Source organism: Pleurodeles waltl, chromosome 12 (assembly GCF_031143425.1).
Source record: "Pleurodeles waltl isolate 20211129_DDA chromosome 12, aPleWal1.hap1.20221129, whole genome shotgun sequence".
NCBI lineage: Eukaryota > Metazoa > Chordata > Amphibia > Caudata > Salamandridae > Pleurodeles > Pleurodeles waltl.
In genome coordinates, this window is record NC_090451.1 from 548,325,551 (window position 1) to 548,344,068 (window position 18,518).

General features: G+C 41.9%; 1 protein-coding gene across 1 annotated transcript in view; it reads left to right on the forward strand.

The window, feature by feature from the left end:
* Window positions 1-18,518, forward strand: part of LOC138268182 (anoctamin-10-like) — a 309,854-nt gene that overhangs the window by 37,386 nt on the left and 253,950 nt on the right. The window contains exon 2 of the mRNA XM_069217604.1: window positions 13,264-13,440. Coding sequence (XP_069073705.1) covers window positions 13,281-13,440 — 160 coding nt within the window. The 5' untranslated portion in view covers window positions 13,264-13,280. The remainder of the gene's footprint in view (window positions 1-13,263; window positions 13,441-18,518) is intronic.

Sequence of the window (18,518 nt, forward strand, 5' to 3'; positions counted from 1 at the left end):
GAGGCAATAGGAGCTGCACTTTTGGGAGTTGATTTTTTCAGTATTACTGCAATGGTAGCGCTTCTGAAGTCCTTAGGAAGAGAACTGGACTGGTGGGGCCCCCTCGAAGACGGAAAGCAGGTGTGGTTATAAGTAGGGAAGCAAATTCCTTGAAAAGTTCTGGTTGTCTGGTTGGAACCTGTTCAGATGTGATGTTTTGCTCGACATCTCAGATATTGTCTATTGAATCTATTCCTGGGCATTATGGAGATCTGTATCAGAGTGTTCTGCCGCCGAAAGGGTGGAACAGACAGATCAATCATTACTGGGTGTTTCTGCTCGATTGGCCGGGCTGGATGGATCAGAGCTAGTATAAAGAAATTCCTATGGTACTGCACAAATTCTCAAGTAGTCTGTGACCAATTGCCCAGCTTCGTTCCTTATGAACAGGACCATGCATTCCTCTACCTCCCTTTTGACCACCCAGTAAAGAAATATTCCCGTTTTGTCCACCCATTCATATATGTTGTGTTGAATGGACATACATGCAGAGCAGGAGCCGCTCAGGGTTGTGTATTTGTTGTGGCACTGACCTGTCTGAGATGCCTAAGGATTTCCTTTGTATGGGAGTCGGCGAATCATGACTCCAGAACCCGCAGTTCACACTCCAAAGTAGCTATCACTTTGTCCTCAATCCGCTCCTTACTTCAAACGTAGGTTATGCCCCATATCGGTTTAGTTTTCAGAGTACCTCAGATATGTTTTAAAAGCTTGACGCCTTTGTTGGGCATAAGTGAGCCTCACATGAGAAAAGCACATCGACCAGCACTTGAGTAACAAAGTGGGAACCTAGAAATTAACAACCAAGTGACAGTTGCTTACAAAGACTACCTGAAATTCTTGCTAGCATCCATATGCCAGAAACCCATTACAGTTCCACGATTTGACATGCATGTGTGGCATCCCTGTAAATTGCTCAGTGTCTCAAGAATGGTTTTACAAGGCAAATTGTTCAATAGTAGCAGCCAGTAGGTGCAAATCTAAAACGTGCTGAAGGCACCCAGCCTTTTCAGTGGTATCTGGGCCTAAAGAGGTAGTTAATAATCCATTTATCTGGCTGCAATTGTTTAATCAAAGCTGATGGACAGAAAAACTGTGCCCTTAATGAGCCCTACAGTTTCCTGCACCAGAGAAGTTTTGCATACTAGTTACCCACAAGCAAAGTAAAATTCATTATATAACCCAAGAACCATATGCAATGACTAGATTATAGGGGGGGGGGTATATGACTAGATTATACTCCTGCCAAATCTGTTGTTTTTTTCCTGTATAATTTTGTAGGATAAGTATTTTCATATGCTCATTCATCACTATTAGTTCTTTCTCTAGCTCCAAATTGTGTGGGCTAATATTTACTTCGTTAAAACCTGATATGAAAACAGCCCCCCTGCTGTCCCTTACCAACCTCAGGAAGGGGTCACATTCTGTTGAATGGCTGCTGGTTATCGTCACATTAAATAGGCATCTCACACTGTCTTTCACCTCTTTGCAAATGAGTTCAATCATTCCCTAAGAGTTGTAGCACTTTTAAGTTTCTCGAACATGTGCGTTCTCTCCAGTTGTTTGAGAAATATTCGAACCCCCACTACAAAGAAAGTATGTCATTTGTGCCCTGTATCGCATGAGAGATGTTCTCCATTTGTGTGTGTGTATCTGTCTGTCGGTCTGTCTCACACTAGGCTAAAAGGGTCTGTTTGGCTGTCAGGAGCTGTGAGCTTCTTTTTTGGTCCCCCACTTTTATTACAGGTTTACAAATTCTGGAAACCTTAAGTGGTATCCTTCCGAGTTGGAGGCCCGAAATAGTTATATTGCTTCAGGAATCTCTGACCACACCAGATGACTCTGCATGGCATAGTATATTCCACTTAAGGCTTACCTTGCCCTTGCATCACCTTGCATGACACAAGGGAACCACAAACCTTTATTAAATCTGGCCCTTCATTTTCTCCTCCTTCTGTAAAATTGGGGCAGAAACGTTGTAGAGATTTTGTGGCATATTTAGGAAAAGTGGCGCTGCACCCAGTGCAGCACCACTTTCCTTGCACCCCCCTACCGCCATCATGTGTGCGCTGTATTTAAAATACAGTGCATCATGACACAGGGTACGGGGCAGTAGTGTCAGAACATGATGTACTGTTCAGGATAGTGCCAACAATTTGGCACAAACCCTGAACAGTAAATAGGGGCCCGTTATGAATAATGGTGCCCCCCCTTTTAACGCCTGCTCTGAGCAGGTGTTAAAAATGCTGGATAAAATGACGTAAATAAATCTCTTAGCTTTCTTTGCGCCTTTTTTTTGGCCCCTCTTATGAGGGTACGCCTCCCTTGCATACATTGTGCCTGGCGCAGGCATAATGTGGTGCACGGGGTTACAAAGCGGTTCAATACATGTATTGCACCAATTTGTAAATATGGCGATGCGTTTTTGGCTATGTAATGCCAGATTAGCGAAAAAAGATGGCGCTAGGCCCTCTTAAATGTGGGACTTTCGGTTTTGTGGGCAACTTGCTGGGACAAAGACTGGAATTTAAATAGGATCATTAGGCATATTTCCAGCTTAGTTGTTGCTTTCTGCCCTGTCCATGACAGTGATAGTATGTGCCATCTCTGCACCTCTCTTTCAGTGTTGCAAAATAGTGGTGGAAAACTAGCCAAGTGGCATGTATTGTCTCTGCTAACTGGATTCACAAAATATCTAATGGAAGTTGAACACCACCTAATGAATGAGTGCTCTACAAGCCAGCCATCTCTTCCTCCGATGTGTTAATTCTCAGGACCTCAGATTTGTGCATGTGAAGTTTAAGGGGAAATTACACAGAATCTTTGCAATTCTGTTAGTAACGGCATTAGGGGATAATTGCAGCAGCCAAAGAGACCAAGATGTCACCTCTGAAGAGGATTAGGTTATACTCATTCAGGTCTAGTTTTATTCCTCGTATGTTCTTTGTGTCTTGACTTTTGGAGTTAAGTGGTTCAAAGTATAGCGCAAAAACGGTGGTGGGGGGGGGCACAAAAAACATCCTTATTTAATATTTCGCCCCTCATATTATCTTCATCAAGCTCTCCCATTCACCTGTATCTAGGCACTACGTGCCTTGATGTGAGTTGAAGAATCAAGGCCCAAAGCCACTTGCCCATAAATTTTCTTTGTCATGGCACCAGTGTACAGAATTTAATGCTTTTTCAGGATCTGGTGACAGAAACCTTTAACTTCTTCCCTGTTTATTTACTGCATCCTTGAGGTGGATCATATTTTTTGTATTTTCACCTACTTGCTTTTCGAACATAAAGCTTGCTTATTATGGGTGTAAACAATGGGGCATCAACTCATGTGGCCTCATAGCTAAGGGCCAGACGTACATAGGTTTGGCTTTGCAATTGCCAAAAAGCGAATTTATACAATTGGCTGTCTGGTAATCGCAGACACCCATGTACTAATGTGTCTTTGACACATTTTGCGATTCCCAGTGGGTTGCAAATACACATACCTCATTAATATTCATGCAGTAGGTCTCGGTTTGTGACCATTTTTTGCTATAATCACAGCGATGGTGGCCTGTTGGGGTCATTAGACCACCATGTCTGTGACTGCTTTTCAATAAAGCGTTTTTTTTTTAAATGCAGCCCATCTTCCTTAATAGAAAACAGGGTGCTTTTCAAAAATAAAAATGAAAAGTTTTCTTTTCATTATTTAAGAGTAGGGCTTCTGGTTTAATGCTATAAATTTCTATAACATTTCTGTCTGTATTTATCCATATTTATTTTTTGCTCATTTTTTATGTATTTATCCATTTTTATTTTGTGTTCACTGTATAAATGAAGCTGCAAAAGGTATTATTCTACATTTATTCAACTGATAAATGTATACTCGCATTTGAATATCCAAAAAGTTTCAGCAGTATACAGTGCAACAGCACTATCTGAAAACACTTGCATTGTAGAATAGCATAAATAGTTGTAGCTCTGCACTTAATTAAGCTTAATTAGGAAATCTATTGTCTTTTTTAATCTCCCCTACTCTCAGTCTGTGCACCTACAGACCTGGCACTCATGACTGAAAGTAGAAAAAAATCATCCAAAGAAGATCTATCTTCCATGTTTTCTGTATTTAAAAATAAATACAGACAGGAAAATAAATAGTTTTCTGTCTATATTTATCTGTAAAAGCGGAAAACTGGAAGCCCTATTTAAGAGTTTTCACCAGCATTCTCAAGAGGGAAGGGGGTCCCTTGCGGACCTCTTCCGTTTGCGAATGGGTTACCACCAACTCAGAGTTGGTGGTAAAATGTGAATGTCGGTCACAAAACATTCACACATACCAGTGTGATTTGGTATTAGCAAGGGACGCCCTCAACACGCCCCTTTCTAAAACCGAAAAGCAAACCCTATTTGCGATTCGGCAATAGGTTAACAAATCACAAATCGGGCCTATGTACATTTAAAAATGCTTTTATTCCAGCCACAAATGGCCCGATTCTGTGAGTGGGGACCGTTTATGACCTGAGAAAAGCTTTGTACATCTGGCTCAAATTTCTCCTGACTATTTGTGTGTCTACATTTTAGAAGGGAAACTATACAAACCACAGTCATACAGGTCTTTTCTCGGCTTCAGTGAAAAAAAGAAGGGAAGGACTTCTCCTGTGTCTGCATCTTCATTAAACAGACTTCTGTGTCTGCAAAGACATTAAACAGTTATGATATATTTCCAATACAAATGGCCAGAAAATTGTATAAAGGGCAGGAGAAAAACCACCTGGGCTCTACACCTTGTAGGTTTTCAAACTTTTTATCCCTCTGATCCTTGTTTATCAGGCTTTTTAGCAATATCCTTTATGTCTTCATTAACTGTTTAAGTCCTGAACCCTAGTTACCCTAAATACTCGTTTATTGTCTCAGTTATGCACATTTGTTTTTAATAGTTCTGTAACACTCTCAGCGTAGCCTGCTTCAGGTAATATGCACTATTGCCCACCTCCCTTGCTGCTGAATCAGATGGAGCCTTTTCCTTCCTGAATTTGATAGCCAAAAACCACCCCATCTCATTTTCACTATCATACAATATCCGGTTCCTTTTTACTAAAGTGCACTATGCTCTGTTAAGTTCTAACATTCATAACTGGGCTCTAACAGCAATGATTTTGCCGTTTTATTTTATTCTTTCATTTCATTATAGTTTTTAGAGTGTTTTTACATCTCCCTCTCTCTCTTATTATATCCCCTGTTGAGCCTCGATTAACTTTGGGATGGGAAGTGGGTCCTATGTGGTATTTTGTCCATAAAATTTGTAATCCAGACACATTATATCATCAAAATTTCTCATGTGATCCTCGAGTGTGGTTTGCTGTCATCTGTGTTTGCCATTTGTTATAGGAAAGCATCGGATTCAGTGATATATGAGTGCAAACACCGCACCTCCCCTGCAGTTTTGTTATTGTTGTGGTTTCAGCTCCGGCTCACTTGCTAGTTCCTTCTTCCATTGGGCCAGTGGGTTTCGCTGTTGTTTTTCTAGAGCACTGCTATTTGCCTTTTGGCCAGAGTCGATTCTAGATTTGCAATTCTGCAGACCATTTTGTACCTCATTTAGAACGTGTGGTCTGTTATTTGCTCGACATGCTTAGGTACGTTCACCCAGTAGGATATTACTTAGGGGCCAGCCCAGACTGGTGTTGGGACAAGCCCATGCTGCATTTTAGGGCTGATGACATACACATAATGCCAGAAATATTATGTGCAGCCTACTAGGCGTCAAGTAAGTTTGATGTAGTATGTTGTATTGCAGAAGTTAAAATGCTGCATTCCCGTATACTATTTTTGGGTAAATTACCAACCTGCACCATTCCCCATTAATTAGTTATCCTATATTTTCCGACCATAGTCCCCAGAGTGACATTAACTTTACCTTAGTTCTGTTAATTAATGCCTGTTATATTTGTGTTACCGCCTTACTGCTGTTGCCCGAGGTAATAATGTTTTTAATACCCTGCGCATCTCGGGATAGAATCTAATTAATGTATGAAACACTAGGAATTGAAGCCTCTAGGTTAGACACGGGAATGTATGAGTGATCCATCTTCAATTAATTCCCCTAGAGTCCCCTAGAGTTGTGATATCAGCTTGGTTCCAGATACGCACATCAGTCCTATTTGAGAATTTCCGAAATGCCAGCTGGGACAAGAAAGACGAGTCCTAGGCTAAGTGAACAGTAGTGTTTGTGCATGCTAGCATTCAAGTCCAACAGTTTTCACCTACCTCCAGACGCCTGGTGTGTTTTTGTCCTGTTCTGTGGCTCAAGCCAGCAACGAAATAGATATATATGCTAGTTCCATGTTCATAGTGTAGGCTAGCAGCCATCCAGTCCATTGGAGCTAAGCCACCAGATAGTACATTTCAAAATCTGGTTCTCTCAGACCCCCCATCCTCAGGCGGTAGCTGTAGTTTAATCAGTAAGCACTTATGTCTATGTCCTCCCCAGAGGGTGCAACCGTAAATTAATCCAGCAGACTCGGGAAGACTGTCACCTTTGATAATGCCAATCCGAACACGACCTAGAGATGCAGCCTGTTTCAAAATGCTGACGATTCCCAGATCCCCAAAAGTAACTCTGTTATATTTCCAGTTACTATGTTTTTGTCAGCATCAAATACCCCAATATTTGAAGGTCCTGCGTTCCTATGGGAGTGTTGCAATGGAAAGCACCTCAATCCGATTTCCTTCTAATTGGTGCATGGGGAGCTAGTATGATTTTGCATAATTAACCTGCAGCCCAGTTACCTCTCCAAGTTCTTTTAGCTCATTCATTAATTGTTTTATGTGTTTGGGTACATTTAGAAGATGTAATAAAATGTTCACATATAACAATTATATTTTATGCCATCTGCCTACAGATAGCCACTAGTGGTCCCATGTTTTGGGTTCATGGACCAGGCTGTCCTGCCTCCTGAAGGCGCATTTTTTGCATTGGCACACTTGATTTTGCCCATACTGTGTTGGTTCACACAGGCAGTTAGTGGCATATGTGCACAACTGATGTTCGCTGTCACTCTTCCCCGCACCACTGGACCACCAGAGGAATCCATTATGTTCACTCTCTGCCACTTTTATTTCTGTATTTACTTTTTCCACTTGACCACTCAGATATCCAGTACTCCCCACTTGTGCAGCACAGCTTATGCTCTTTTGTACTGTCCCAGGGTTATTTGTGATTAGCTAAGAGAACTCTGCGTTGACACAGTTGGTGGAGCGAAGCGTAATGGGGCTTTCCGTACAATTGTGGTCTCCTGTATGCAGCTCTGCAGACTCCCACTGCTCCTTCTAAACAGTTGTAAGCAATTTAGGGCCTCAGAATGGCTGATTTACCAGTGATGTTCACAGATTAGACTGTGGGAGCAGAAGCTCTCAGAAAAAAAGTATTTTCAGCCAAGTTGCTTTGGCCATGCCTCTTTTGTGCCAACCTTTCTTTGAAAATGTTTGTCTATGTCAATGCTCCAAATAAAGAAGCTACTTTTGCAAGTCTAATAGAGTTTTTCCCTCATTGCTTTTATTCTAGACATCAATTATGTAAGATCTCAGATAAGTGATTTGAGCAATTTGTAGATGATAGGCAAAGGGCATTCTCCTGTGTTGTTAAACCAAAAGCATTCTGTGGTTTGGGAACTGAAAGCTTCCTCAGGTGAGACTTTGAGAATGCACCCACTGAATCACCACTATGAATCTTCTCAAAGAAACAAACACTTTACTGGGGGTGGTCTGAAATGGCCTTTATAGACTCTACCACCTCACATATGCTAAGTAATAAGGCATGATCTATTAACAATGAGTTGATTCTTGCATAAGACTTATGGGCTGCCAAGTACTGTGAGTAGTCTACTTCTCATAGGTGATTTACTCTCCAAACATCTACCAAATCTAAATATGAGAGCCTCCAGGATCCTTCCTCAGCAATAGGTAAGTACCACTCACCCTCTTCTCTGGCTTAGATTTTCTGGGTAATGTGTTTTAAGAATTTTCCCTGTCGCGGGTTAGGGGCACAAGCCCCTTCAAGTGCACTCACCTTACCTTTTAGAGCAGCCAATACCCCTCCTTATTTGTGACTGATTTGTGTGGAGAAAAGCCAACTTGGGAACCAAATAAGAGGCCACCTCCTTGTTTTGGTTTTATAGGAAGAGACTTATTAGATTGGGAAATACTGAGTACACACCAGCTTTTTGTCCCTGGGTATCAGGCGTCTTTCTAGGAGGAAGAAAATATCTCCATCAGCTTTTTTGAAGAGTCTGAGTAACATTGACATTTTACATGGCCTGTTTAACCAATGGACATTAAATGAGAGGCATTTAAAGGTTTTTTTTATGAACCAGTATTCAATAGAGTAAGTCCAAACCAACTAAGTCATTAAGTGTAGCACCTGGGTAGGCCTCATATATCCTGCTCTTGTTTACTTATCTCCAACTGTGTGAGAGTGCATAGATGTCACCCCCCCAAATCCCCAAATAACCAACATTTAACCACTGAAAAAAGAACCCTATAACACCTTCCCTTTTCCTCAAACCTGAATTCAACTGCCATTTCAGGTATAACGGTCACTTAGCAAGCATCTTATCTTGCCCTTATTGCCTCACTTCCATTGAATCGCTAAATAATAAAACACAGTTTCTGCTTGTATCACAAACATGTATCTCTCAATAGGCTAATGTATTCACTTCCTGTCTTCCTCAGATGCTCCAGAGGTTGTGTAAGTGTTATGTGTGCAAGCAGCAGTGCATACTTGTTCAATTATTGCTCTCCAACCCCTGTCCTTCTCCTTTTGGTTTTGGATCTTCATTCTTCTTAGAGAATTTCCTCCATATTTTTCTGTATGGCCCTTCTGCTAATTCTCAGGAGGGACATTTTGCTTTTCCATAGTTCCATGGGAGTTTTCCTCCATTGGGAGGATAGGTTTCATGCTTGCCATGGATTTCATCTAATATCAATGCCCATGACCTTGAAGATTACCTGGAAAGGATGGCCTCCACCAGTAGTTCATGTTGTGGGCCCATAGTACATCGACTACTGAACAAAAAGTTATTTGCTTCTGTGGTGTCACTGCAAATAGATATTGAAAAAGAAAACTGAGAGTCTCTAGAATGATAAGGCACTTTCATTTCTTGCTGATTCTATGATTCTCTTTGATGAAAAAAGTACAGTCTTGTTAGTATGTACGGTGGTTGGTCATTTTTGAAAGATGGGATTCAAAGTTCAAAGTGCTCTGTTTATTATTGTTTCTTCTGTATTGTTTGGTTGGAGCAGAGCTTTTAAAATTCTCTCTGCAGAGTTTTCTGAGTCATTCCCCTATGCTCCCCTCACAGCACCCTGAAGTCTTATGCCAATATACCTTGAGCTGTTCTCGAGGTCCTCCACATGGCTCTGTAAAAGTGACATTCAGGTCCTGTAGTGTAAGGGTGTTTTGCCACAGTTATTCATGCTCTTCTTCCCCATTATCCAATTCCTTCAGAGGAAATACTTTTCATCACAATCATTCAGATCTTTACTATCTTCCTGTAGCAGCTATTTTAAATCTCCCTTCAATAATGCAAGGTCATTTTTTGGACATTTAATATAGGTCTTCCATGAATTATCTAGTGAGCATTGAATGATCGCTCCATGTAATTGCTTGCAGCAAGGTAAATTAATCAAATGCTTTACTTCTTGGCTCTTCTTTTTGGGTAGTGGGCTTCATTAGTGAGTCTTTGACAGATCTGTCCTTTTGCCCCCTAGTGCACACATTTTCAATATTTGCGGGATGAACTGTATTGTCTTACACAATACATTTCTACCAGAGATTATCTGCAGATTGTCAGGTTGTGACACACAGAGAGACTCTATGCGAGTGCCAGTACACTAATCACCTGATCTCATCCAGTATAAGTCCCCACCAGTTAGAGCATGGTGTACCTGGCCTTGAGTGCTCTCAGAACTTCTTAATTTCACCCTTTAACCTGAGGTATGAGTCTGAAGAATTTCTGTGCTACTGTCTGTGGATGAGACTCATTTTACCAATAGGCCATTGCTTGTTTCAACTGTGACATAAGTGTACTAGCAACTTAGTCTTTTTCCTCTTGTCACCCCTGGAGTTGATCCGCCATTTTGGCCACACCTCCGCCTGGATGTCCCCTCTTTACTCACTAGCTCTAAGGTTAGTGAGTGCGAACGGTCACAGGTTTCTGAGGGAGTTAGTGTGGGGTGCAAGAGCTCAGAACTCAACAGGCAACAAGCAGACATAATAACTTGTCCTACCCAGTGCCTGTAGTCTAGAAAAGCAGGTACTTTCAGCACACAACTGCGCTAAATTCTGCAGATTTCAAATTAGGGTAATCAAATACAGGATTGTGTCCCTGATTGTGTTCTACAGAAGGTGCTACATCCTCTCATTCCTGTATCTTCTCTGGGGTAACCCTAGGAAGTACAATGCCCCTTCCTTGGTTTCAGGAATATGGATTGGGTGCAAATAATCACTGTACCACTCTAGTGCTTAGAGTGAAACTCATAAAATACTTCTTACCATAGTTCAAGAAACTGCCTTAGACTCCTTTAGAGCACGTCTCAGACTTTTTGCTCTGGTCACTGTGAATACTTGTGATGACTGAACACTGATTTTCTCAGGTCTGATAGTGAGTTGACATAGCCCACGCCTTCCGTCTTCGTAGTAGACTCTCTTTGGTGCCAAGGTCATTGGCTAAAGCCAGTATTGCTGGTACTGGACCCCACACGGATCCCAGGCTGTGGCCTCCCAGGCTACGCTGTCTCAGTGATGTGTGATTATGGTCTCCATGGCCGCTCAGGCTCACGGTGGCAGGGTGAAACTTTGACCTTCCAACCCAGTCAGGCTCACTTGGGTGAGGTAACGTTGTGGCCGGCTCACAGGCCGATCAGTCTCGCAGCCGTAAGGTGCATTACTACCTCTCAGAACGAATGGGCACAAAAGGGTGAAGTACCTTCTTGATTTTCTAGCTTCAACGGCAATAAGATTAATTCACTGCCTGCAGTAGCGGAAGTCATGCTTGATTTGGTTCAGTCTTAGGCGAATTTCTGAGGTAGGAGCTGCACCTAGAGACCAGGGAACCGACTCATGATACAGGTCTCTCCTGGCTTTGCTTCCTTAAAGTGTTCGCTGAATGCTCCACACATTGGAAAAATGCTGGCCTCTTCCACCTTGACAGTTTTTGTCTTTTAACTTGGCGGGCTCCGCCAGTTTGGCAGAGTTCCCGGCACACCTCTGTATATGTTTTTGTAGCAAATGCGGGAGGATCAAGCGAGAGTGACTGGAAAATGAGGAAATGGAAGCAGTTTAGAGAACTTTAAAGAGGGGTTTAGGGAGACATGCTAATGCAAGCACACATCTGTAAAAGAGTAAGACCATTGTTATTCACAAGCTACTCTTTTAAAGTTACTACAGCCCTAAAGGTGTCAAAACATGCTCAAATGCACTCTAGCCCTGCCTTGAAGTAAATCAAACACCACACAAAGCCACTCAACGGGAAATAAAATAACACCCTATAGTAATTATTTAAAATAAAAAACATTACACACTTAAAATATAGATATACATAATGAAATAATTTATGTGTGTGTGCATGTATATTTATATTTACAATATATATATTATGTATAGTGTTAAAATATATAGTTATTTTATTTTAACATTTAATAAACTTAAGCTTAATTAAACAAATTGTTAAAAAATAAAATCATTCAAATTAATTCAACTCATAACTTTGAGAACATTTACTATATATTAAATAAAAATATAAATGTTAGTGGGGATGAGATTTCCTTTAAATTATTGTTTTCAAATTTTGCATAAATTCAGTTCATATATTGGCATTAATTGATGAGTTAATGTTCGGTAGCATTTTATTTTAAAATAACATATTATACAATACACTATTTTTATATATGTTTTACAATAATAAACTTTAATAATTTTCCCTTTATCTTCCCATAGAGAGATCACCACTGCTGTCACCTCTGTGCACTCTGATCGGGCACTGTTTTTTGACAGATTATCCCCCCAGTCCGCCCAACTCTAAGATACAGTGGTATATGACTTAAGAAAAGTCAATTTGATCACAATTGTCAGGGGAATATTGTAGACGAACCTATGATTTGTTTTCATGTGCGTACTGGGGACATTTAAAAAGATGATGGCAAAAGAGATGTGGTAAAATGAATGGGTCAGGAATATTTTCATAACCATACAAAATAATAAAAATACCATAAATATGTAACTAGGCCCGCGGTAGTAAAGTGGATCGGAAACATGTAAAAATCTCAAAAGCATTTTCAAACCTGAGTTTCAATGAAGCCTAGCTCAACCTGCACTAGGAGTCTTTGGAACTATGGATTTAGGCTCTCTAGTATCTGGTAGCACTGCACAAAACAAAACAAGAGATGTATTGTTTGGTTGTGTTTTACCGATCAGCATTACGGAATCCATTATGGCATCCAGAGGGCAGAGCATTGCAAATTTTAATTACTCTAAGCCCAAGGCTTCCTCTTCACAGTAACTGGTAAAGAGTTGTCCTAACTTCAGAACAGGCAATATGAGGTGCCACCTCAGTCGGCCAGGAGGTAGCATGCAAGGGTTAGTATGTAATCTGTTCATGTAAATACTGTAAATACAGAGGCTGTGGAGCCTGTGTTCCCTTTGAGGTGGATATAGTCCCAAACAAATTATTGATCGCACCATTCGTTCAACTATGAGAAAAAACTATAGAGGGATCACATTTTTGGGAAAGGAATGTTTTACAGTTTTCTAATATAAACATTGTAGCTGAAGACGACCAAAATAAATTGTGACCTTAAATAGGCTATCTAAATAATTTATTTGCAAGCTTAAGTGACCAACTAATGATTCTGTTAGTGATCTTTGTAAACTTCAAAGACAAGAATACAGAAAGATTCCTCTATCACAGGGCTCTAAAACCGAACAGTTTAATAACACCTCTCCCTCCAACTAGAAGTTTTCTTACAATATGGTATAGGGGCTGGGATCCATTTAAATAGGCATCTGACATTGCCTTTCTCTAGTGGTAAGATACACTCTCAGGTGGTTATGGACAGGGAACAGGAAAACAGATTACGAGAATGATGTGGTAATGAGAAGATCAGTAGGTTGTTTTACTTCATCTGGGGTCTGTAAATCCTTCTGGACCATCGAGTTAATGGCTTCTTTTGCGATTTCTTCGGCAGATTGGCATGCTCCGTTTATGTGCACTGGCATCATGGGTTCCTGGACACCTGTGCCCTGCCAGTGCTGCCTTTCACCTACGATTCAATCACTGGCTGCCATCCAGCTGCGACATGCTGTCAAACCCGAAGCCAAACGGTGGCTGATTTCGAGGCTGGAAGGACGGAAAAAAGATGGAGGTAAGAAACTGCCTGATTTGCAGGCTCGTATGTAAGACAGGAGAAGGCCGTATTTATTCTGGGCTGTAACTCACGTTTCCTTCCCAGAGTTAATTTCAGAAACAGTTGTCTTCAATGGGCATTAAAAAGGCATAAATATTACTGAAGTCATATAAGTAAGAAGGCACTTATGTAGTAGCTTCCTTTATGTCTCCTTGTATAAGATATTACTGTGTCTATTACATGGTTTGAGTGGCACACATCATTAATTTATTACAACGAGTCATCCAGTACTAACTTTTAGCACCTTAAAAATAAGTTGTTTATAATATGTTTTTGAATAAATGGAATGTGAGTGCAAATAGAGGTAAACTCCATGTCCAGATATCGTTTATTCCAGTTATGGTATCAATTAAAGAATACAGTAATCATCTCCATGAATTAGCTTTATTTCTCCAAACGCTTTAGGTGGCATTAGGTTTTACCCTCTTAAATTTTTTCTCTGATTTTATTATTTAATGACTGTCATGCTATGAGTCTTCAAATCAAATAAAATCAGGGTTTATAAAGTGCAACTACTCACCCGTAAGGGTCTCAAGGCACTAAGGGGGTTGGTCCTTTGAGCTTCGGTTGAAGAGCCACGAAAAGCCCTTCCTGAATTGAGTTAGTGATGGTGACTGCCTGAGGTACAGGGGCAGGGTGTTCCAGCTCTTTTCTGCGAGGTAGGCAAAGGATCTTCCAGCAGCCGAGGCCTCCGGTATATGGGGTATGATGGCTAGTGCTTGTTGAGCGGAGCAGAGAGGTCTGGTGGGGGAGTAGAAGGTGATGTGGTTGTTGAGGTAGGCAGGTCATGGAGGTCCTTATAAGAGTGGATGAGGAGCTGGAAGTTAATTATTTTCTGGATAGGAAGCCAGTGGAGGTCTTTTAGGTGACTGGAGATATGTTCATGGTGGGGAATGTCCACGATGAATCTGGTGGAGGCATTTTGGATGTGCTGTAGTTTTTTCAGGTTCTTCTGGGTGGTACCAGTGTAGAGGGCGTTGCCATAGTCGAGTCTGCTGGTAACCAAGGCGTGGGTTACAGTTTTGGGATCCATTTGTAATCTTCCTGAGAAGTCGGAGTGTGTGAAAGCAGGAGGATGCAACTGAGTTGACTTTGCGGGTCATGGTGAGCAATGAGTCCAAGATGAAGCCGAGGTTTGGTGCGTGGTTTGTTGCGGTGCGGGGGTGCAGAGGGTCGTTGGCCACCAGGAGTTGGCCCAGGCTGATGTGGATCATCCCAGGATGAGGATCTCGGTCTTGCCAGAGTTGAGCTTGAGGCAGCTGTCGTTCATCCAGGCAGCGACGACTTACATCCTGTTGTGGAAATTCTTCTTGGCAGTAGTGGGGTTTTCAGTCAGTGAGATGATCAGCTGGGTATCTTCGGTGTAGGAGACGATGTTCAACCCGTGGTCCCTGACGATGGATGCCAGCGGGCCATGTAGATGTTGAAGAGTGTGGAGCTCAGGGAGGAGCCCTGTGGAACTCCGCAGCCGATCTCTGTCGGTTCTGACAGGTAAGGCGGGAGTCTGACTCTATATCATCACTACTGGTGTGGGGTAGTAGGAACTGAAGGTAAGACTAGGTCAGTCTTTTTTTCAGTGGTGTTAATAAGGTCACTGTAGATCCTCAGGTCGGGAAGTCATAGTTGGAAAAATGTCCAAGCTACGGGGTGCTGTGTTGCCTACAGGGGGATGGGGGATTTCCCTTACGGACTAGGTGGTCTCACACACAAAATAGTGTCTTGCTTCATCATATGACCACCTAGCCCCACCCAAGTAAGATGATACTACTTGGGCGGACTCAACCTCGTGGTTAAAAGAACCCGAGGGAGTGCTGAAATTAAACTGGCTGGATAGTTACATTGATCCAGAAGGGGTGAATACTAAAATTACCAAGCATGTCGCCAGTAGCTTCTGCTAATTTTAATGAAGGTGCATGCTGGTAAACATAAAAGTAAGGGGGAAAGGCTCGTTGGAGAGTAATGTCTCTTGGAGTCTAAAAGAAAAAGTGGATGACCAACATGTTTCTGCCCTCACTCAGTGCTGGTAGGTCAGGGGCATTCGTCAGGGTCGGAGCACACACAGTAGGTGGGGTGCTCAAAAAGTGAAAAATGTGTATGGCCTACCTGAACGAGTAGTTCACGGTGGGGTAGGCCTGTAGTAGATAAGAATAAATGCATCAATAGATCAGCCACTATTAGTTCAGAAGATATATGGGGTGTAAAACGTGGCAAACCACTGCAAAGCACACAGCAAAATGTGAACAAATTGTGCCAGGCACTCACACACACATGCAAGGGTGACTTACCCCAGGGTAAGGGGCAATTTGCCTCTGGTCTGGCTAGTGCCGGGGGGGAGGGGTTTCCCTTGTAGTCACACTCTGGGGAGATAAAGGGTTTAGGAAGGATACAGGTGAAGGGTCATGAAATGAAGAAAGGATGCACAAGACTTAAGGGAAAAGTTAACCACTAATAGGAAATACAGAAGAGAACCAAGCTTAAACCAGGGGAAAGGCACGTGGGAAAAGAGAGAAAATGAAGAAGGAAGAAAGGGGAACAAGAAAAAAAAGGAAAAAGGGGTAAAAAGGGGAAAAAAGGAAGAAAGAAGGAAGGGAAGGAAAAGAAAAAAAAGGAAGAAGAAAGGAAGAAGGAAGAAAGGGGAAAAAAGGAAAGAAAAGGGGTTGGAGGGGGAGCGAAGGGCTGCAGCAGGGAGGGGAAACAGGGAATTAAAAGGAAAAAAAGGAAAAAAGGGCCCCAAAGGGGCCACACTTACCACTCCAAAGGGAATACCAAGGGGGGGTACCTACATGCCGGAACCAGGCCGCTCTGGTACTGACTGCATGGTTGTTCTGGAATATATGTGGACCAAGAGTCAATCGGCGGGGGGCTCCGGGCGGAATCTAATTAAGAGAATGTCAGGTGTATCGGGCGTCCTAGTTACGGGACCACGCCCTGAATCCGGCCGCACCCCCTCGGGGGCTGTGCCGGTGTGTAATGCTTGAATAAGCCGCCCGATCGTTGAATTTGGCCGTCAGTATTAAACTGACTCTCTCTGTTCTGCCAGACAGGAAGGAGCGTATCCATTGTAGGGCCTTTCCACAGATGCCGGCTGCGTGGAGCCTTATTATGTAGAGTCTTGTTATGGATGCTATCATTTGTTATGCTATAACTGATGTAATGTGAAAGGGGATAAGCAATGCATGGAGAATGCACGAGTTACAGTTAATGTAGTGTGCCTTGCGAGTTGACAACAGTGTGTACAGAGCTGTATGAGTTATACTAAGTTTTGGGCGGGGCACACCATTTATTTTTAAGTTATAACTCTAAAGTTATAACTGTACCTTTTGAATTTCTAAGGTTTGTGCAGATTAAGTTGGTTTTCCTAACTGTAACAAATCTTAAACCTTTGTTTTTTTCATTGAATTTTTATGTTTTTGTGTAAATTGCTTGCAACCATACCATGCTCTTTATTATGGTATTCATTTTTCTTTGGTACCATGGTACTTTTGCAATAGGTTAGTGAATGTTAGTGTCCTTGTGCTGTGTGATCCTTTTGCTTTTACTTGCACTTCCTCAAAAGTACTGCACTACATCCCTAAATTTTAAAAATGATGTTTACACCAAATAAAATATATATTTTTTAAATATGGGTTTAGGGTTTCATGGCTAGTTCAGTTTTTTAATTGTATGTGTGTTACTATTGTAACTGCAGTTTGAGTTTGTATAGTACATGTATACCGCAATAGTATCAAGATGCTACCACTGTACTTTTACTTTTGTTAAACATCATTTTGCTGCCTTAGAACTGTGTCAGTTGTAGGGAACAGGAAATGTATAATAATACTTAACCCATTCCAATTGATATCTTCAGAGATGAAGGTTGATCTTTTGGATGCCTATTTAACCCACTGGTGTCTTAGGTGATGGTGTGTCTACTAATATGGTATTGACTTATAGTGATTAGTGCACTAGGGACAATCAGGTGGTATCCATGATTCTATTGATTTTAGAGAGATGAAGTAATCTGTTCAATAATTAGCTACCTATATAATAAAAGAAATTTTTTTGTTGTTTGGAACAAGTACTAGACAGGTCCTGAAGAAGGTGCTTACGAGTCATCTAGGCCACCCAAACATGCATTGACTGTTAATTGAACCCCTTGGCTAAGACTGGAAGACTGAAGAAGGTTCTCCTCTCTTTGCTGCTAAGAAGACATCCGAGGGACGGAGGTGTGTCTTAAGAATGTGTGATTATGTATGTCTGGCATGAATCTGAGAACTAATTAGGTTTGTTTTATTTTACTTTAATTTTGTGCCTGATGAAAATGATGCGATTAAATCTTGGGTTTTTTATGTATTTTTGGAAGAAGTTATAATTTTTTGAAGTAGTTGGTTAGTTAGTAATGATTGAAGATTTATTCTGTGTAAAAATTAAATAGGTTAGCGGGTATCTCTTCTGTGAATTTTTATGTGTCCTGCTTGAGCATGCACCTTCTTTCCATTTATGCTGGGGAGAGTTCTCAGTGCTTGAGGGTCATCTCCTTCTTCTGGGTGCAGGGGTGTGCACTTTCTTCTGGAGCAGCATGGCTTCTTTAGTGGTTGACTGTCTTTGTAGTTCGGGCACCAGCCTCTGGTGTTTGGCTCGAGCTTCATGATGATCAGGGTAGTTGCTGATCCAATTCTCTTTATCTGTTCCTGGCCAGCTGGGGCCTCTCTCGAACTGTAGCAATGGAGCCTAGGCTTATTCTTTCTGCTGGGCTGTGCCTGAAGTGTGATGCTCTTCTCTCTTGGTGAGGAACAAAGGTAGGTGCTGCAGGATTGCCGCAAGAGTCAGCCTGAGTCGTCTTTTTCCTGTTGCAGTGGCAGGTGGCCATTAGGGAGGGCAGGGTGGCCAACAGCAGGTGCCACGCTCCCTCCTTCCATGTCACTGTTCTGGAGTGCAGTAGGCTTGGGGATTGTCCGTGGGATGCAGCTGCCTGCCTCCTATAGGCTGGCTGCGCCCTAGTGTGCATGTCCAGCAGGTGCACTTTGCAGGCAGCAAACCTTCTGCCTTTGCTCAGT